The sequence below is a fragment of the Lepus europaeus genome, chromosome 21 (genome assembly GCF_033115175.1).
Source record: "Lepus europaeus isolate LE1 chromosome 21, mLepTim1.pri, whole genome shotgun sequence".
In the NCBI taxonomy this organism is placed as follows: domain Eukaryota; kingdom Metazoa; phylum Chordata; class Mammalia; order Lagomorpha; family Leporidae; genus Lepus; species Lepus europaeus.
In genome coordinates this window covers 16,997,997-17,019,972 of record NC_084847.1, presented here as the reverse complement: position 1 = coordinate 17,019,972, position 21,976 = coordinate 16,997,997, and the positions used below count along the sequence as shown (strand labels likewise).

Genomic DNA, 21,976 nt, shown 5'->3' with positions numbered 1-21,976 from the left:
AAATCTGTGAGCCCTGTGGAGAGGAGTCCTTGAAGATTACACCAATATCTCTTCCTGAAGAATTTAATTCCCCTCTAGGTTCACTGAGAGAACCTATAGGATGGTAGCAAGAGTAGGTTCTGTATGAAAGATCCAAGAGGAAAGTGAATCTAGGCCGGCGCTGCGGCTCAATAGGCTAATCCTCTGCCTTGCGGTGCCGGCACACCGGGTTCTAGTCCCGGTCAGGGCGCCGGATGCTGTCCCGGTTGCCCCTCTTCCAGGCCAGCTCTCTGCTGTGGCCCGGGAGTGCAGTGGAGGATGGCCCAAGTGCTTGGGCCCTGCACCCGCATGAGAGACCAGGAGAAGCTCCTGGCTTCGGATCAGTGCGATGCGCTGGCTGCAGCGCGCCAGCTGCGGCGGCCATTGGAGGGTGAACCAACAGCAAAAAAGGAAGACCTTTCTCTCTGTCTCTCTCTCTCACTATCCACTCTGCCTGTCAAAAAAAAAAAAAAAAAAAAAAAAAAGGAAAAGAAAGTGAATTTAAAGGGATTGTATTGGGGGCACTTCCACTATCTAGTGTGTATGTGTGTGTGCATGTTTGTGCTTGTAAAAGCAACCACTCTGGAGTGCTCTGGGCAATACCATGGCTGTATTCATTGCTCCTACCAGCTGGGTATGTGGCCAACTGAAGAACACATTCTCTCCTCTCTCTCTGATTATGCCAGTCTATTCAGGTGAAGTTCAACTGAAATGAGCATCAACCTTGAGGGGAAATGGATGCCATGAAATGCCTTAGGAAGCTGGGTGTGTGCGCAGGAGAGATGCTGTCACCTGGCAACCAGCCTGGTCCAGCCCTCGTTTCCATGGTGATGATGGAACGAGGGTGTGGGGGTGGTTTGTTTTATTCAAAGACCCTAGTTATTCCTTCTCCTTTTCTTCTTCTTTTTTTTTTTTCTAAAGGAAGATATGGAGGGCATCATATCTAACCGCCTCCTCCCCACATCACCATCCGCTTCTAGTCCCTGGGGTTTGAATCAGACATAGGAGCCTCTGCCACTGACATGCTGTGAGCGTCTCAACAGGTTCTTTACCTTTCTAAGCCTCAGATTCTCAAGCATTGAACTATATATGAAAATAAAACAATGTGGTGCAAAGCTTGGCACCTAGTGAGTATTCAACAATCATAGATGGTTAACCCACAGAAACCACTCCAACCTGATGACTCTCACAAATGGCTTTGGCCATCAGTGAGCCTTGCTTGGAGGGCTCCTGGAAAGAAGGTTGAGAAGAGAGGGGAAATGGGCTGGAGACATGAGCTGGCTTTGGCTTCACTCTTACTCTGCCATCTTCTCTGAGTTGGAGAGGCCTTGCCCTAATAGGAAGGAAAACCTGCATCATTCCACCCAGGAGAACTGAAAGGAGCAAGCCTGGCTGCCATTCCTGGACAGTCAGTAATGCCAAGACAAGTCTCCCTGCTTACCATGGACATCGATGACTGTGAGGGCCCCGAGAGTGAGTCGAGCGCCACTGCTCAGCTTCCCTCGCACCAGCTGGACAATCTGTGCAATCTGATCATTGCTCTTTTTCAGAAAATCCTGGCAGGAGTATAGGAGGGGAGAAGTGGTTAAACTGGATTCTCTGGTAATCCCTTCAGGGAATGACATCATCAACCACCCAGTGGCCTAGGCCAGACTCCTTCCTGCATGTTATGCCTCAAAGCTTTCTCTCCCTCTCCCCCAGTCAATAATGTTGGATGAATTTCAAATGTACTGTGCTAATTGAAAGAGGCCAGATTTGGAAGACTGTATGGTTTTAGGTTTATGATATTGTGGAAGATAAAACTTTAGGGGCAGAAAACAGACTGGTAATTTCCAGACAGAGTAGGGATAGAAGTTGATGACAGGTACAGGAGGGGATGTTCGGTGGTCTGGAGCTATTTTATACCTTGCTTGTGGTGGTGCCTACATGGACTGTTTGCATTTGGTAAAACTCAGGACTGTATCCTAAAAAGGGTGACTTTTACTGTATTATAAATTGCACAGTAAGCCAGAATTAACTTTTTCAGATTAAAGGAGACAATTTAGATCTGAAAATGAAATGCAACTTGTAATCCTAGCAATCTAAAAGATCTACATAACAGAACATACTATTGTATCACTGTTTATTCCGTGATTTGGAATAATTTGTAATTGCACTGTGGATATAGAAGATGTTACTATCTAGGGAATCTGGATGAAGGGTATACTGGAACTCTTTGTATTATTTTTGCAACATTATTTGTAGGCCTGATTTATTGAAAAACGAAGAGGTTAAAAACATACATGAATTAAAAATGTTATTTATTTAATTTATTTTAAAGTCATAGACAGACACAGAGACAGAAAAAAATAGACAGGGATCTTCCACCTACTGGTTTACTCCCCAAATGCCTGCAATAGCTGGGGCCAAGCCAGGTCAAAGCCTGGAACCAGGAACTCAATCTGGGCCTCCCAAGTGGGAGGGATCCAACTACTGGAGTCATTTTCTGCTGCCTGCTAGGGTGCTAGTTACATTAGTAACTGGGAATAGAGGTGGGACTTGAATCCAGGTACCCTGATATGGGATGTATGCATGCTAAGCAGTATTTTAAAAGCTACGCCTAAACACTTGTCCTTAAAATGAATTTAAAAAAAAGAAAAAGAGAAGACCACCCTAGGTTCAAATCTCACCTTCCTTACTTCCTAGCTATGTGGTTCTTGGAACATGATTTTAGCCTCTGAGTCTTGGCCTCTGGTCCACCAAATCTAGATCATTATAGCTACTTTTTTAAGATGCCTTGAGGATTGAATGAGAGAGTACTATGAAGCACTTGGTACAATGTTTGATGTGAATAAAACATCCAGTGAATAACAGTGGTTGTTATGGTTATTAATAACAAAGTCCCTGGAACAGATTAAAAAAATAATTTCTCCATGCTTCTGCATTGCCCTTGGGGTACTGGTAAAGCCCTTGGTGGAGGGGCTGCTCCCTTGTCTCTCTTGATTATGCCCATTCCACGGTACCTTCAGTTGTGCAATGCATCATGTTTTTCATCTGCAGACTTTTGCATATCCCAGTTCTGCTCTCTAGAACACTCTTTTTCTTGTTCTCCGCTAATTCCTAGTCATACTTTAGGTCTCCTCATAGATACTACTTTTTCTGTGAAATATTTCCCTCTCTCATTTCCCTCCTTGCTCTCCACACTTTCTGTATTGCTGTTCTTTCCTTATAACCGTTCTATGTAAGAGTCATTTTATCTTGCCCACTAATCTACAAAACCATGAGGACCGGGACTACGTCTGTATTGTTCACCCCTCTGATTCTTTCACCTAGTAGCAGTCACAGCACAGAGCAAACAAATATTTGTTAAATGAATAATGGATAGCTGGACCAATGATCATCCTGCACCAACACCTGCCACTTTTAGAATACAGAGGCATATCATTCAGCATGCATTATCCCAGAGATGCAGTCACAGAGGGCAAAAGTGTTGTTTCTAAAGCTTGAAAGGGCTAGATGTGGGTTTGTTTGGGAACAGGAATGGTGAGGAGGGGGCTGCAATGTAGGAAAGGAGGAAAACAGTGGTGGTCTCTTGGCATGGGAAGACAAAGCGGTCTTTGTTGGTGGAGAGTCTGCCAGGTGGATCCCCGGGGGCAAAGGCTGATAAGTCTTAGAATTTGTGTCTGGGAAGGACTGTGCAGGGTCTCACACTACACAATTCTACTACAGCCCCAATTCCAAACTCACTGTGTTCAAGACAACCATGGCTTTATGACACCGTGAGCCAAAATGATTTTTGTTTCAAAAACAAAACATGGCTATTCTGAAGACATATCATTCGAATCCTGGTCGATGCTTAGATACCCTCTGCAAGCTCCAAGGCAGGCTCGCTTACCGGTAGGGTGTTTTTGACTATGGCTTCAGACACCTCCTGAGTCCAAAAGATGGAGGAGACACAGATAACCACTTGACCAGGCCACTGCAAGACCCACTGGTTACGAGGGGCCTGGGAAAGGCAAGGGGGATTACTGTAGGGTTATCACATGTGGTTTAAACTATCTGAAAACACCCCACCACCTCACCCACACAACAAACACAAAACCCTCCCCACCCTTAGATGCTATAAGGCTTGACATCTCTAGGTTTATTGATTTGTGTCTTCCTCTCTGAATTTTATGAGAAACAAAATCACTCACAATTTCTTCAACTATTTTTTTATGCTTCCATTTGGCAATTTTTAAAAAAACATAATCAAGGTGATGTTCAGGGAAAACAAATCTACTCTTTTTAATGGTTACATCTTATTGCAATGCTGTGCAATAGTTTTCTTAGCCATGCCCCTTGCTCCCCATTTTTTTTTTTTTAATATAGGTCAGGAGTGGGCAAGCTATGGCATGAGGACCAGATCTGGCCATGCTTGTTTTTGTACATAAAAGGTCACTGGAGCACAGCCCTGCCTATCATTTTACATATTGTCTGTGATGCTTTTGTGCTATAAGGGCAAAGCTAAATAGTTGTAATGGGAGTGCAGCCCTGCAGAGCTGAAAATACCATATGGCCTTTTGCAGAAAAAGTCTACTGACTCTTACTATAGATTCAGTTGGGTGAAATAATGTCATACCGGTGGCAATGTTTTTTTCGTTTTTGATTTACAATGTAACAGAGAAAACAAGGATTGGCCTTTGACTTGCAGTATGAGGGGCAGCAGGGTCAGTGCCCAGTACTTTAGGGTGAAGGTGTTAATTGAATGTGCTTTGTTTGATGCACAGACAGGGTCCTGGGAAAGGAGGAGGAGCCTGAAGGTAAGAAAATATGTGGCTAAAATGAGAGTGGACTAAAGTTAGGTTCTGCCAGCATGAATCTCAATAAAGCACAACTAAAGGTTCATTGTGACGGGTTACTTTCTCTTAGGCTGTATGTCACACCAGTTTCCATAATGCTTTAGGAACTCAATGAGTTGTGCCATCCAGCAGCTATATGATGTAAATAAATGCTTAATAGCAAGGGGCTCTAAATAGAACTGGTGCCATCAATTTTATCTCACAAAAATGACTGGCCTGTAGAAACCCAAGGATACCAGTCAACACTCTTGTGTTGTATCACTTGCTTCTAACTGCAAATATTTCACTAAAACATGTTCATTGCCCTAGGATTTATAAGTAAAGAGCATAGGGGGTAATCGAGCTGATCCATTTAACCTTCTCCCCAAAGCCCCCTTCATAAAACCAACATCCTGACATGTGTATACTGATTCTTGTTTACCTTGACGTATGCTTCAATTCCAAGTCCAATAACATCCCGCATACTGGCAAGCATCATCTGCTCTACCTGCTGCAGCCACTTCTCAACCATGCCCTGCAGGACAAGACACAGAGAGATAGCAGGTTAAGTACTGCCCACAAGGAGGGTCCATGGGCAGAACCTAGTTTTCTCTCTGGATAGGGCTGGAGGGAAGCCAAAAGCTTTGCATGTCTTCCATCCAATATTCTTTAACCATTTGCTTTACATTCATCTCTAGTATTCTAAGAACTGTATGCCTCCTTAAAAGGCAATAAGGATTTCTTTCATGTCACTTTTTGAAACAGATAAGTTCTCTGAAAGCAAATAAAACACTCACATTTCAATTAATAAATTTTTTCACAGTTTTGATTCATGCATTATTTCAGTAGCTCCCAAACTTTGCTGTGTGCTAGAATCATCTGGAGCTCTTTATAAAACACAGATGTCTGACTTCTACCTCCAGACTTTTTTTTATTTAATTGATGTGAGATGCAACACAGGCTTTTGTATTTTGTTTAAATACAAAATTTGTATTTAAAGCTCCATAGGTAATTGGAATGTACAGCAAATTATTTGGTTTTAGAATTTCAGGTAACAGCAGCTGTTGATGTTAGGAATATGTAAGCTAGCTGGCTGGTATCTGGGTTAGTGATGTGACTTCTGGTTGTTACAGGTTTTTTTTGTTTGTTTGTTTGTTTGTTTTTGACAGGCAGAGTTAGACAGTGAGAGAGAGAAAGGTCTTCCTTTTCCGTTGGTTCACCCCACAAATGGCTGCTACGGCCGGCGCACTGCGCTGATCCAAAGCCAGGAGCCAGGTGCTTCCTCCTGGTCTCCCATGTGGGTGCAGGGCCCAAGCACTTGGGCCATCCTCCACTGCCTTCCCGGGCCATAGCAGAGAGCTGGACTGGAAGAGGGGCAACTGGGACAGAATCCGGCGCCCCAACCAGGACTAGAAGCTGGAGTGCTGGCGCCGCAGGCAGGGGATTAGCCTAGTGAGCCGTTTACATGTGTAGGTGGCAAAACAGTCAAAAAAGCAAGGACAAGAGTGTGTGTTTCTACTTGAGTGTATTTTCATGTTCAATAGGAATGGAATTCACACTTTACTCATTCTATAAGGACACATGTTATGAAAACTGAGGTAAGCAACATCTTAGTGATTCTATGACCCTTTAGAAATAAGTGCCACAGGAAACTATTGTTCTGAGAGGATCACTTTTAAATGGCCTCTACATATGGAGATGGAAACAGCACCAATTACTTGGATCTAATTCCTGCTACTGCTTCTATGTCAAGTTAGGCTGAAATCCTTCTACAAATTTAATTATGTCATGCAGCCTGTAGCATAATACCTACTTTAGAGATGTATAAACTGAGACCCGGAAAGATTAAATGACTTCCCCAAATTACCCACTGGTTAATTGATGGACCTAAGTGTTACATACTCAGGCCATCTAGAAATACAGTCCAAATGCCTAGCCAGTGTTCTCTCTGCCTTTCTTTGCTGTTGTATGGAAAAAAGAACCAAAAATGTGTAAGGGAAGTTACTTTGGCGTTAGCTGGATAGATATGCTGTATGAATGGAACAGTTTCTTTTTCCGAGCTGATCATGCCCACAATGGCCAGACTGTCTGTAAACTCCAACTTGGCAATTCCTTCAAAGCACTTCTTCAAGTGTGGTTGCACTCGGAGGGGGTCCTTTGTTTCAGACAAGATCTCCAGCAGCTCGTCATTTGACAGGAAGAAGAACCTATTTCAAAGTAAAAGAAGAGGGTAGCTAGAACCTCTCCCAACAACTTTCTCCAACCAGATAATAGCCCCAACAGGCAGATTACACCCAGGTGAATATCATTATGTCATAGGGTCTTCTCTAAGGCCCACTGTTTTTATTTTCATTTGAGGTTTGGAAGGTGGAGATGGTTTTGGTCAGAGATCATGAAAGGCAGAGTTACAGACAGACAGACAGACACACATATACAGAGGTCTTCTATCCACTGGTTCAGTCCCCAGATGGCTGAGCCAGGTTGAAGCCAGGAGCCTGAAATTCTCTCCAGGTCTCCCACATGGGTGACAGAGGCCCAAGCACTTGGGCCATCTTCTGCTGCTTTTCCAGGCACATTAGCAGGGAGAGCTGGATTGGAAGTGGAGCAGCCAGATCTTAAACCGACTCTCATATGGGATGTTGGTGTCCCAAGCAGCTGCTTAACCTGCTGGGCCACAACACTGGCCCCCAGTTGTCTCAACTTTGACAGCATTTTAGAATCACCTGGGGGACTGTCTAAAAATTCCAGTGCCCAGACCTTCTGATGTAATTGATCTGTGGTTGGGTCTGGGGAAACGCATCTTTTCAAAAATTCCAGATGATTCTAATGTGCAATCAGTATCGAGACTCACTGGTAAGAGGAGACAGAAAGATTTACTTGTCTTTCCTTCTCTCCCAGTATGCCAGAAAATGGTACAGGTATGAAACCAGAAAGGGCATATTACTAGTGACCCTATTTACATGCAGAGGTTTCTGCCATCTCTTAAATTACAGATAAAAAGACAACTTCGTTGCTTTCCTTAGGCCCTAAAAGCAGCAACAACAATCTTTCAGACAATGTGTCCCTCTACTGTGACAACCAGGCTGAAAGTTCCACAATGGAGGGACCATGTGACTATAATCTTCACTGAATACAGTGGGTTACCAAAATGGTCACAATATTTGCAGCTCCTATCATCTAGAGTCTATTTTCACATCTCTTCAACCTGGGCTCACTCTGTCTTGCTTCGGCCAACAGAATGTAGTGAGCATGAGTTTGCACAAATTTCAAGCCTAACAAGAGGCCTTGATGTTTCCACTCCTGCTGCTCTTAGGAATCCTGTGACTACCACCATGTGAACAAACCTAGGCTAGCCTCTGGAAGGTGAATGATACATGGGTCAACTGTTCTTGCTACCCCTGCTTACAGGAAGTCAAGCAGTAGACAAATGATTAAGGCCAGCGACTGGCAGCTGACTGTAGTCACATGTGAGCTCTGATGAGGCCAGAAGAACCACCCAGCTGAGACAAATCCAATCTGCCAACCTGTAGGATTGTGAGCTAAAGAAATAGTTGTTTTATTAAGCCTCTAAATTATGGAGTGTTTGTTACACATTAAGTCAAACTAATACACTGACTTTGCAGTGTAGAGCAAGAAGGCAGAGACCAATAATTAATTGTTGGCCGATTAACCAGTATCTAAGGGGGTGTCAATTTCTCCCACTCTCAGTGAAATTCAAATGGGTGTTCTCCATGGGCTTACACTTCTTCTGTCTCCATCATGTGTGACCATGAATAGGCTAAATGGTCATAAAATAATAATTAATACAATTGTGTAAATTAAAATAATTATTTAGTATGCTGTATTTTCAAGAGAAAATTAATTTATGTGACAGTAACTTTCGACGTTTTTGCTGACAGTGTTTAGTTTTATTTTATAAAATAAAACTTTATAATGAAATTTGAGATACTGTGTGTGTGTTTAACTTGGTGAGAAAATATGGCTTAGAGAGTTTAAATGACTACCTTATCTAGACCTGCAATTGAATTCCAGGTTGGCCATTTAACAGTCTTGTGTTTTTAGGAAAATTATTTTCTCATTTATAAAATGATGATAATAATGCTTTCAACATAATAGGATTATTGTGAGAATTAAATAAGTTTATTAAGCATAAAGCACTTAGAGCAGTATCCTAGTATAAGAAAAATGCTATCTTAGTGTTGACTACTCCTATTTTTATTAGAAATAATAGTGGATACAGAATTAGAAGCCAAATCTCACATATTTCCTAAATTTAATCTCTTCTCATATTTTGTGCTTCCAAATCAAGGTTTCTCTACTTTTTTTCTGTATTATATTTGTGTTGTCCAATACAGAAACCACTAGCCACAAGTGGTTATTATGTGAAAAATTTAATATTAAATAAAATTAGAAATTCATTTTCTCAATCATGCTAGCCACCTTAAAGTGCTCAATAGCCATATGGAGCTACTGGATACCATCTTAGCACACATATGAAACATTCTTATCATTGCAGAAAGTTATATTGGACAACACTGTATTGAACAGACACCAAAGACATTTATGAATTCCAAACAAATCCTTTTTGTTTTTGCTTGAAGCAGAGGTCAGTGGAGAGCAGGGAACTGACTTTGTCTCCCAGTAAAGGAACATTAAAATTACTTTTCTGAAAATCAAATTAGTATCAAGCCTGCATATCAATCAAAAGTCAAATGACAGAATGGCCACCCACGATGAACTGGACAAAGTTGGATTTTTAGGACTGAGGACCTTGCTTTCTGTAACTAGCCCTCTAAAACTACCTTGACTTTTACATAAAAGAACAATGGTTCTCATGGGGGAAAAACAGTCAAATGTAAACATACCTCCCAGAAACTACACAATTTGATCGCAAAAAAATTTAGCTGACACTTCTTAAATACACAGTGTAGGTACTAAATGTTTTACATATGTCAGCTCATTGGTCTGTACAACAAATATGCAAAACAGGGGCCCTTATCATATCCCAACTTCACAGTAGAGAACTTGAAGCTCATACAGATTTGCTGAAGGTCTCAAGACTAACAAGAGGAAAATCCAGGACTGTTTACTTCCAAGACCAGGCTTTTAATCCTGGGCACTACACTCTTTTAGTCAGGAGAAAAGACAATGCTTCTTGGCCAAAATGTGGGTTTGATTCACTGTGTCCATTCAGTCTCCCTGTCAAGGATGGGGAATGTCCAGCTTCAGGGCCTTATAAGGCCTGCGAAATCATTTGGTCTGGCCCTGCCAAGGCAACCACAGATAGGACTCAAAATTTAATAAATCTATAGCAGGCTATTTTTTACGTTGATAATTTTATATGGCCTGCAAATGATATCATAAACATCTAGATGGTCCTTGTCAGAATTAAAGTTCCCCACCCTTGCACAGACCACCAGCGTACATCCCACTCCGAATGCTGTCTTTTGGGAGAATGGAGAACCAGCAAAGAATAAGGAATAGATTGGTCCAAGGCAACTCTAAGTATGAAAAAATGTAATTCTACTAATGTATGAGCCAAGAGGGTAATTCCCAATAGAAGAACAATGCTGGATACCTGGGGAAAAACAGTCTCTTCTTCTCCAGGTACTCATTCAGCCCTTTCTGGATGTCCTCCAACAAAAGGTTGGCTTCTTGAAGCTTCTCATTCATCCGTGGCTGGTCTGCTGCCACCAGAACCCGAGTATCTTTCACCTGGGTTCCACCAGAAAAGGCAAGAATCGTCACGGAGCTCCCAACTTCTGAGATTAATCATTGCAATGAATGTGTGACAAATTCAAGAACTATGCTTCCTGCTCGGCCAACTGCCTCCTAATTTCCCTCCTAATCCCATTGGGGTGAATGCTGCTATAATATGATCTTGTTCCTATGATTATGGTAGGGTGGGGTTCGGCTCCTGAAATTAACCTAGTCAATTACATGTTAACTTCTGGGAGTTAGAACTCAGACAATGACATTCTGTACTAGTTAGGGTTGGCCTCCTGAACAAGGGGGTTTTGGAGCTGTGTGAGGCTCATTTCCAGCCATGAGATTGAGTGGCAGAGCGAGCCAGTCTGCAGAGAGACTGAAGCAGGTGTGGGAAGAGGGGCACAGACCGCATGTAAGGAAAGAGAACTCTGACTTTCTGAGAGGTTTCTGAGTTCTAGACCTGTCCTTGGGGAGGCAGAGGTCTGTATGCCCTTTCTTTCCTTTTCTTAAAGGCTTATTTATTTATTTACAGAGAGAAAGAGAGAGAGAGAGAGAGAGAATGTCTTCCATCTGGTAGATCTAAGTGGCCACAATGACTAGGGGTGGGCCAGGCTGAAGCCAGGAGCCAGGAGCTTCTTCCGGGTCTCCCACGTGGGTGCAGACACCCAAGCACTTGGGTCATCTTCCACTGTTTTCCCAGGTGCATTAGCAGAGAGCTGGTTTGGAAGTGGAGCAGCCAGGACTCAAGCTGGCACCCATATGGGATGCTGGCATTGCCGACAGCAGCTTAACTTGTTATGCCACAGCCCCCTGTATGTACTTTCTGTCCTTGGGAATATGAGAGCTCACTTGGTCTTTTTGTTTCAACTTCCCTGAGTGGGTTTCTGTAATTTGCAAGAACCGTAGTTCATATAAAACTGGCTCCCACGACTGAGCATTACTTCCCATTTATCTCACTCCCACAAACAGGCAGAGCAGATCAATTTCATTGAGACAAATTCTAAGTGTACTCCAATTTCAGCAAATATGAATTAAACAAAGAAAAAGATATGACCTCTTAATAGATGCTCCAGTGAACTTCGCAACTTTCAAAACTTGATTCCAATGTCACCTGCTTTGGAGGCCTACCTCCCAAACAACTAAAGAGTGATTTTAGCACTGTGTGCTAAAAACTCTTTGCATCTATTTCTACTCCAGATCTTATTTATTTAAACCTGTCTTTTCAAAAGACAGTTCTATATAGGCAAAAATCAAACTCATCATCTTCAACTATTTTCTGGATCCTAGCTGGATGTCTGAGCCATACTGGCTACCTAAAAACATTAGTTAAATAACTGAGTAACAATGCAGTCAATTACTTGAAGGCTAAAAGGATTCCAATTTATGAAAATGTTATTACATCATCTTATAATAAAGTCTTAAATCTCATTAGAAATGGTAGTTAAATAAAACAACCTACTAATACTTACCTCTCGGAAGGCGGAATTTTAAAAGGCTTCTACTTTCCATATTACATGCTTCTATGTTTGAAATTTTAATCCATTAGAGGAAAGATACAAAAATATAAAATTTGCCACAATCCAATTTACTTACAAGTTTCGAGAAGGATGACTATAACATGCAATGAGGAACATCTTATGGCATCAAGATGTGCTGGGGATAATACTTACCGCTTGGGACATGAGTAATTTCCAGTAAGTGTCCACAGTGGTAAATTTCCTGCCCTCTTCTGGCATCTGGGCTATTATGTCCTCTGAACTGAAGATTGGTTCCAGGTATAGCCAAGTGGCCTGGCATTTCAGCCAGGCATCCAAACTTCCTTGCACACGCACCAACTTCTCTTCCCATCTCTGTGAATTTAACATTTTATATTTGAATCATTAAGCTGTCCCTCTGTACCACAGGCCCACTGACTAACAATGGATGGATTCACTTATTCACTTATTTCCTTTATTTAAAAAAAATTTGAGAGTACTTCAAAAAATTCATGGAAAATGAAATTTAAAGCTAAGTTGAGCCAGCGCCGTGGCTCACTAGGCTAATCCTCCACCTGCGGCGCTGGCACTCTGGGTTCTAGTCCCGGTTGGGGCGCTGGTTCTGTCCCGGTTGCTCCTCTTCTAGTCCAGCTCTCTGCTGTGGCCCAAGTGCTTGGGCCCTGTACCTGCATGGGAGACCAGGAAGAAGCACCTGGCTCCTGGCTTCGGATCAGCGCAGCGTGCTGGCCATGGCAGCCATTTGGGGGGTGAATCAACGAAAAGAAGACCTTTCTCTCTGTCTCTCTGTCTCTCTCTCTCTCTCACTGTCTAACTCTGCCTGTCCCAAAAAATAAAAATAAAAAAAAAAATAAAAGATAAGTTGATATTGGTGCAAAGAATTAAACAACTCTGTGCTCCAAACAAAGAGCAAAGGGGGCTAAACTCCTACCCTCAGGCCATTTACATTCTTAAGTACTATAGCCCAGAAGCCGTTTTCCAAATATATTTGTATCTGGTGTATTCAAGTCTCATCTTCTCTTTTTGATAGACCATTACAAATGCTTAGCATGTCATATGCTTACCTGGATGGTTACTGCTTTCAGTCTTCTGTTACTTTTTTCCAATCAGCAGAGTCTGTATCTTTGTTAACTCAAAGATAACTTCCTCTGAGACACCCAGAGCTAACCGAAATTACAAAACCTTCAACTCCTTTCCTCTTACCCGGCATTCTGTTTCTATCGGTTTGATGAATGGGGAACCACACATGGTCTGGGTCTTTATCACGTGATCATCGAGTAACACCTGAATGTCATCAACTGCACACAGGATGCTTGTATCCTGCAAAAAAAGACACTCAGTCCTCAGAATCATAATACCCACCCTCCTGTTTTTCACGTTGATCCCTGAGGACCTCAAACAGCAAACTCCATCCCAGTGGGACAGGAATCTACATCTTGCTAGAGGGGGGGTGGATTTCTATGTTCTTCCTTGAAGACACTCATTGTCCACCTTGGCAGAAATCAAATACAGACCTGCAAGTAGAGTCTATAGAGGGAGGAAGACTGATGCTTCCTTCCCTGTGGCTGCTTCTCCTCTCCCTTAGGAAGAATCAGCTGCCAGTGTGACTGGGTAGACCCAGACCCATGCATTGCAATCAACTCACAGTAAGTTACTGCACTTATTTAAAAGTGAAATACAAGTATTTTTGTTTGATTTATATGTTATTTTTTTGACATTTGAGAGACTGACAGAACAAAAATATTTATTAAGTTGTTTGGACTTAATTACCTTATAAACAAAACTGCTTTGTATTTTGTCTTTGTTTTGCTTAGGGGCACCATGCAGAAATACTTACAACACAAAAGGCCACCTGAACCAGTCAACTTTGCAATGCTCTGTCCTATACATATGATGGGTCATATTTTACTACTAAGTGAGGTTACTGGGCCTTAAAGGTCAGCCCCTGTGGATGGCACTTTCCTCTTGAATCACTGTGGCAAACAAGTTAATAAAGAGTAGTGAGTCTGATCTTTATTGCTCTGTTTATACTTCTTCCAAGTCTACATCTGGGTTGAGGACATATTCTCTCATCTACTTTTTACCAAAAGCTCTGCACTGGGAAGTATGTCCAACTATTTTTTTTTAAGATTTATTTTATTTATTTGAAAGACAGAGTTACAGAGAGAGGTAGCGATAGAGAGAGAGGTCTTCCATCCACTGGTTCACTCCCCAGATGGCTGCAACAGCCAGAGCTGTGCCAATCCAAAGCCAGGAACCAGGAGCTTCTTCCTGGTCTCATGGGTGCAGGGGCCCAAGGACTTGCCATCTTCTACTGCTTTCCCAGGTCATAGCTTAGAGCTGGATCAGAAGAGAAGCAGCTGGGACTAGAACCTGCACCCATATGGGATGCCATTGCTTCAGGCCAGGGCTTTAACCCGCTGCACCACAGCACTGGCCCCAGTATGTCCAACTATTAATAAATGGTATCTTGACTCTCATTTTGCCATTGATACTGGACTATAGCTATTTCAGTCAAAAACTCTGAAGATGGCCCAGGTGACACTGAGCTGTTCCTAGGTTCCCTAGCTTAACTTCTCATCTCAGCCCAATAGCCTCTACAGCAGGATCCAATCCAATCAGATGGAGCAGCATCACACTTCTGGGACCCACAGTGCCCTTGTCTTGCTGAGAGAGGTCTAGTGATAAGCCCCAGTGCCTTAGTTCTCCTCCCTCCTACTCTCTCTTTGGCAGTTCTTATCCAAGTGAAATCAAGGCATCCTAACTACTGAAACCAAAGGCAGGGAAAAAACCCATAAAGAGGATGATGTGTATACCAGGGGAGGAGGGAGATATGGGGGCAGCCTTCAGTGTTTTGGTTCTTAAACCGCATTGTATGTTAGAAAAACTATGGGTTCCTTAAAAATGCAGATTCCCAGGCATCCCAAAGACAAATAACCTAGGAAGAATCAATTGGGATTTTTAAAAATATCCCAGTGATTCTTCTGTGCAGCCAGTGTTGGAAGCACCACATTAAAAACCAATGGTCTGTGGGCGCCAGTCCTAGTCCCGGCTTCTCTTCTGATCTAGCTCTCTGCTATGGCCTGGAAAAGCAGTGGAAAATGGCCCAAGTCCTTGGGCCCCTGTACCCATGAGACCAGGAAGAAGCTCCTGGCTCCTGAAATCACATTGGCACAGCTTCGGCTGTTGTGGCCATCTAGGGAGTGAACCAGCAGACAGAAGACCTCTCTCTGTACCCCTTTCAAATAAATAAATAAAATAAATCTTTAAAAAGAAAAAAAGGTCAGGGCTGTCGCTGTGGCATAGTGGGTGAAGCCGCCACATGCAGTGTTGGCATCCCATATATGGGCACTAGTTCGAGACTGACTGCTCCACTTCCAATCCAGCTCTCAGCTATGGCCTGGGAAAGCAGTGGAAAAAGGCCCAAGTGCTTGGGCCCCTACACCCACATGGGAGACCCGGCAGAAGCTCCTGGCTCCTGGCTTTGGATCAGCTCAGCTCTGGCTGTTGTGGCCATTTGGGGAGTGAACCAGTGGATGGAAGATCTCTTTCTCTCTGCCTCTGCTTCTGTGTAACTCTGACTTCCAAATAAACAAATCTTTTTTTTTTTTTTTAAGTCAATGGTCTGTAGGACGTGGGTATCAGCCCATTGCCTCTGTAACTTACAGCTCACTGAGAGTAGCAGCCCCCATCCCCACCTTATGACCCATACCAAGCAAGCCATACCCTAGAGACAACTGAGCAAATACTTCAGATTTATGTATCTCCATGCACAATGCACAAACCCATAGTTCTATGTGTCAGTAAAAAGAAGGAAATTTACACCCTTGCTATTCAAAACGTGGTCTAACCTGGGAGTTAGAACTGTAGCACGTCAGGCCCCGCTTCAGCCCTGCTGAATCAGAGCCTGCACGTTAACTAAAGGTCTTCAGGCGATTCCTGTATATATTTGACATTCAAGAAACCCGAGGCACTGTTCACCCCTGGGATGCCTCTGAGACCTCTGAGCAGCTTTGGAATTATATGAGTACCTCAAACATGTCCATGGAAAAATGGAATGAAAAGAAAAGTTTACCCTGGTGGGAAAATTTGTTTTGAAATCCAGGCATAGCTTTTTCATCTTGCACATTTTCCAGGAACATCATGAAGGACCCTTGTACAGGAGCCTGCGCCCTCTCTGGGAGATCCTAATTTGGGAGGCTTCCTCAGTACATCTGATCTGAGAAAGCCTCTTGCTCTGATCTGATTTGAAAATGCGTCCTCCAGTGGTGCCTGAGAGGAAGGACGATGGGCATAGGAAGGCGACAGGAGGAGGCAATCTAGTTAAGAGGGATTACTCCTCTGGATGAATCACTCTGTCATCTACAACGCAATACACCGGGCTGCTTCCAGGGGGCTGTGCTCGCACTGAGACTCACAGTGTCCCTGTATTTCATGAAGTTGAATGTCATGTTAGTCCATTCTAACTTCATTTTCTCCAAGTTTTTCTCCAGGGAATATTCTTTGCTGGCGGCTGCACCAATGGGCTCCAATCTAAAGAGAGAAAATTAGCAACAGCAACATGAACAGGAGGCAGAGAAAACTTGAAGAAGGCATTTCAGCTGTCTTAAGAGAATTGCAGAAAGCCCTTAATTTTACCAAAATGTGTGCTGTCCTGCTCTAAAATTTGCCAGCTCCTCTCAAGTTTTGCAGAGTTTCTCACCCTGAAGTTCAGGTTTTGAATTTCTGTGAATTTATATAATGGCCTTTGCCCTTCTTCCCTTCTTTCCTCTTTTCAAAAACACCTGCTATTTTCCTGGCACTCTGGGTCTACTCATCTAAGCGCCTCCATTCCATAGATATAGAGATGGAGGGAGAGAAGGGGAAGACATTTCTTTCTTCTTGTTCCCACTCAGAGTTCTGGGTTTTAAAACCCAGGTGTGGCCAAAGACTTGAAAAACAAAGTTCTTAGAAGAGAAACCAGGGATTACCCTCTCTGCCCCAACCCTGTCTTCCACTGTATCGTAGACTATAGAAGAGATTGTTTGGTCTTCACTTGCCATTAAGAAACTGAAGTGCAGAGGAAACAAGTGACATGACCAAACCCACACAGCTAGAGAGTGCTGGAACAAGGTCTGGAACCAGTTCCTCTGATTGTTCACTTGGTATTTCCTCCTCCTCCACTATGTGCCTTCTCCGCTCTCCATGTTAAGAGGAACATGTGATCAGCCAAACAGAGCTGAGAGGCCTCATTAGCCTCAAAGGGAAGTAGACGAAGCACAGACAATGCCAAACAATGGCCCAGACTTCAGCAACATGAGCCATCATCCTAAATGTGATCCTTGGAAAATGGCCAAAATGAGTAAGCATATAGGGAATAACTAACACAGGTATGTGCCAACCCAGGTAAGCATAAGACAAGCAGTCAAATAGCCTCCAGCATTCAGCAGCTAGGTGGCTATATGGCCAAGTCTCATGACAGACCTCAGGTCCCCGTTTGCTCATGGCAAGGAGTTAGTTGTTGGTACAATTTACTAAGAATGCTTGGAATGTGTCTTATGACTAACCCTAGGGTATGATGTAAAGTGTAAATAATTGCACAGAAGTGGGATTAGTCAATTAGGGACTCCTTAAAGTGTTTCAAGAGCTGACCTCACCCAAACGTGCTCAAGAAGCTCATTAACTATGGGCTGTGATAAAGATGTGTTAACTAAGTGAGTGGGAGACAGGGGACACCGCACTCAGTTACAGGTTCCTGGCTGAGTACCGAACAGTACTATAATCTGAATGTTGTTCTCCTCCCAGAACTCATGTGTTGGCTCCAGGACCTTTCACAAGTACAAAAGTCATGGATCCTCAAGTCCCTTATACAAAATGGCTTAGAATTTGCATATAAACAATGTATCTCCTCCTGTTTACTTTAAATAATCTCCAGATGACTTATAATACCCAAAACAATGTAAATGCTATGAAAATAGTTGTTAAATTGTATTGTTGAGGGGATAATGACAAGAAAAAAGTCTAAATGCATTTAGTACAGAAGCAACTTTTTCAAATGTTTTTGATATGTGGTTGGTTGAGTCCACAGATTCGAAATCCATGGACATGGAAGGCCAACCGCAACTTGCATCTGGTAGAAATGTAGCTATTTCTAGGCCTACTCCTTTTTTTTTTTTTAATATTTAAGAATTTATTTATTTGAATGGCAGAGATAAAAAAGGAGACCTGCATACACACACTGAGAGAGAGAGAGAGAGAGAGAGAGAGAGAGAGAGAGAGAGAGAGAGAAACATTCTCAAAAGGCCTTTAAGACCTGGGGATGGACCTGGCCAAAGCCAGAAACTAGAAACTCAATTCAAATCTCCCACATGGGTGCCAGGAACCTAATTATTTGACTTGTCACCACTGCTTCCCAGGGTGAGCATTAGGAGGAAGCTGGAGTCACAAGTAGAGCTGGGAATAGAACCCAGGCACTGGGGGCCAGTGCCGTGGCACACTAGGTTAATCCTCCACCTGCTGTGCCAGCATCCCATATGGGCGCCGGTTCTAGTCCCAGTTGCTCCTCTTCCAGTCCAGCTCTCTGCTGCGGCCTGGGAGGGCAGTGGAGGATGGCCCAAGTGCTTGGGCCCTGCACCTGCATGGGAGACTGGGAGGAAGCACCTGGCTCCTGGCTTTGGATCAGGACAGCTCTGTCCGTTGTAGCCACTTGGGGAGTGAACCAACGGAAGGAAGACCTTTCTCTCTGTCTCTCTCTCTCTCTCACTGTCTGTAAATCTGCCTGACAAATAAATAAATAAAATCTTAAAAAAAAGAAAAAAGAACCCGGGCACTCCTAGATGGGACACTGGTGTCCCAACCAAGGTTTTAATTGCTAGGTCAAACATCTACCCCTCTAGATCTACTCTCTTTTTTTTTTAAGATTTTTTTTTACAATTTATTTCTTTGACAGGTAGAATTACAGAGAGAGAGAGAGAGAGAGAGGGAGGGAGGGAGGGAGAGGTATCTTCCTTCCGTTGGTTCACTCCCCAAATGGATGCCATGGCTGGCACTGAGCCGATCCAAAGCCAGGAGCCAGGTGCTTCCTCCTGGTCTTCCATGTGGGTGCAGGGGTCCAAGCACCCGGGCATTCCTCCACTGCCCTCTTGGGCCACAGCAGAGAGCTGGACTGGAAGAGGAGCAACTGGGACTAGAACCAGCGCCCATATGGGATACCAGCGCTACAGGCGGAAGATTAGCCTAGTGCACCATGGCGCTGGCCCCTAGGTCTACTCTTTAATGAGGGCCAGTAAGGCTGGTATCAGAGGGGATCAGGGCACTCAGGTGCAGAGATTTGTGTGCTAGAAAGCACCTTATGTTACACCGCTCTGCCCTCAGTGGAGGAGGGGTTCTCAGACTGTGGTGTGTATCAGAATCATTTGGATCAGTGCTGTCCATTAGTCCATTAGAAGTACAATATGAGCCATGTACATAACTGTAGTTTTTAGTAGCCACATTTTTTAATGTAAGAAGAGACAGGTGAAGTTAATTTGTTATTTATTTTATTTAACTCATATACAAAATGTCATTGCAACATAATAAATATTAAATATCATTAGATATTTTGCATAATTTTTTCTTTTTTTAAATTTTTTGACAGGCAGAGTTAGACAGTGAGAGAGAGAGAGACAGAGAGAAAGGTCTTCCTTCCATTGGTTCACCCCCCAAATGGCCGCCACAGCCGGCGCACTGCGCAGATCCGAAGCCAGGAGCCAGGTGCTTCCTCCTGGTCTCCCATGCGGGTGCAGGGCCCAAGCACTTGGGCCATCCTCCATTGTCTTCCCAGTTCACAGCAGAGAGCTGGACTGGAAGAGGAGCAACCGGGACAGAATTGGCGCCCCAACCGGGACTAGAACCCGGGGTGCCGGTGCCACAGGCGGAGGATTAGCATAGTGAGCCGTGGTGTCTAGCCTTATATTATATAAGGGTATTCATAAAGTTTGTGGAAATGGAATTAAAAGACAAGGATATTTTTGTGCAAAAAAAAAACTTTAAATGAGTGCATATGATAGAATCTTCAAAAAGTATATACAAAATACATATTATGAAAAACAATGTATGGATTTCAAAAACTTTTTGCACCAAAATAAACACTTTTTTATTCCATTTTCCATGAACTATTTGAAGAACCCTTATACTTAACAGCATGTTGAACTCAGACTAGCTACATTTCAAGGGCTCAACAGCCACATGTGGCAAGTGGCTCCCTCCTTGGACAGTGCCCTCCTGAACAGTTTGTTAAAACACACATTGCAGGGCTGCCCACTCTCAGAATTTGATTCAGAGGGAGGGGGAGGAGCCCGAGAATGTGTATGTCTAGTGAGTTTCCATGTGATGCTCATACAGTGGCTCTGAGTACCACATTCTGAGAAACATATGTGTCCAGTTATTACTGAGCCCAATCGCCTAATAGAGGGTCTCACTCCAGGCAACACAACACCTCCCCATGCTCTGCCCTGAAAGAAATGTGGGAAAGCTAACAGGATCCTGAGACTCGGATTCTAAAAACAGCAATTCAAATAGCACCACTTCTCACACACAATCTCCAAAGGCATTCAAGGGAGAAACAAAGTGACAAAATCCCATATTTAACTAGGTTTAATGGAATTTTAGAGCTCAGGAGGCCACTCCTAGTTTGTTGTTTGTTATAGAAGAGGAAACAGGCCCACAGAGGCTAAATGGGTTTTTGCTGTAAGCCACTGAAAGTTGGGTTTGAAGCTCAGGTTCAAAGACCTTGATTTTTTTTTTTTTTAATTTCCCTTTGAAATAAAATCCCTGTCTTTACTTTTCTAGTCACAACCCATCATCAGCTTTTATAGCTGAAAATGAAAGCTGCCCCAGTAGCTGGTCTGCCCAACTTCAGGCTGTTAAAATCTCAAATCATCCTAAACTAGAAGGAGAAACACAGTCTGATAGGAGGGCAATCATATTGTGGCAAAGATCCACAGATACTTTAACCAAAAAAAAAAACCTTTCTGCAGGAAGAGGTGAGTCTTACTTTTCAATGTATTTGCCAAATCCAAATTCCAGCATATTCGAGAGGCAAGTAGTTTCAGTTGGTTTTATTTCATAGCCAACAATGTCACTTATCTGCAAAGGAAAGAGAAAAATAAGTTCTTGCTCTCTAAGGTATCGTGGTCCCATAGCACTTTCCCATGATGATGGAAATGTTCACCTGTGCTGTTGAGCACAGGACATGTTGCTTGTATGACCAGACCTCTTAAAAAAAATTTTTTTTAAATTTTCATTCATTCAAATGTAACTAAACAGAAATCTGTGGCTGGCGGCTATTGAATAGGACAGTACAAGACTAGGGATTCTGGAGGCAGCCTGGAGCCCACACTGCATTGCATCTGGTTTACTGGGTTTGTCTGGTCTCCCCATTAGTTTGTGAACACTCTGAAGGTTGGGATTGGGCCTGGTTTGTTTATGTGCTCCCAGGCCTATGCAAAACCTCAGCCATGAGAGAAGGTTCACAATCGGAATAAAGGGAGGAGGTCATGAGTACACGAAACAGACAGACACCCACGCTCTGTGATTTGAAGACTCAGGGCAGGAGGAAGGGCATCCCCTTTAGTATGTTTCCCTTTTCACCCAGTTCTTCTACTTGTTGTAAATCCTCATCCCTCTGCTGTAAAAATAGCCCCCAGCATACTTCCAGTGCAAGTATCCCAGAGAAAGGTCCTAAGTGAAGGCTCTGAAGACTTGAAAACTCAGGGACTGAAGGATCTAGACAATATAAGGGTCTCATGTGTTTAAGAGGAGAATGGGGACTGCATGGGAATGAGACTCTATGAAAAGCCTCACTAATTGTTCAATTTTCTTTCTCTCTGGCTCTCTGAAGGGTGCCAGTTTAAGAAGGTGCATGGGTGCTGGCCTTTAGTAGGCATCAGGAAGTATGTATGGAGTGAAAGCATGAATGAACCTGAGTGAAAGCATGAA

General features: G+C 43.2%; 1 protein-coding gene across 1 annotated transcript in view; it reads right to left on the bottom strand.

Moving 5' to 3' along the window:
• DNAH3 (dynein axonemal heavy chain 3) overlaps positions 1-21,976 on the bottom strand; it is a 176,547-nt gene that overhangs the window by 98,795 nt on the left and 55,776 nt on the right. The window contains exons 19-27 of the mRNA XM_062180013.1: positions 21,033-21,124; positions 16,438-16,552; positions 13,223-13,339; positions 12,197-12,376; positions 10,396-10,532; positions 6,823-7,024; positions 5,260-5,352; positions 3,893-4,003; positions 1,460-1,574 (exon numbers count right to left, since the gene is read on the bottom strand). Of these exons, the coding sequence (XP_062035997.1) occupies positions 1,460-1,574; positions 3,893-4,003; positions 5,260-5,352; positions 6,823-7,024; positions 10,396-10,532; positions 12,197-12,376; positions 13,223-13,339; positions 16,438-16,552; positions 21,033-21,124 (1,162 nt within the window). The remainder of the gene's footprint in view (positions 1-1,459; positions 1,575-3,892; positions 4,004-5,259; positions 5,353-6,822; positions 7,025-10,395; positions 10,533-12,196; positions 12,377-13,222; positions 13,340-16,437; positions 16,553-21,032; positions 21,125-21,976) is intronic.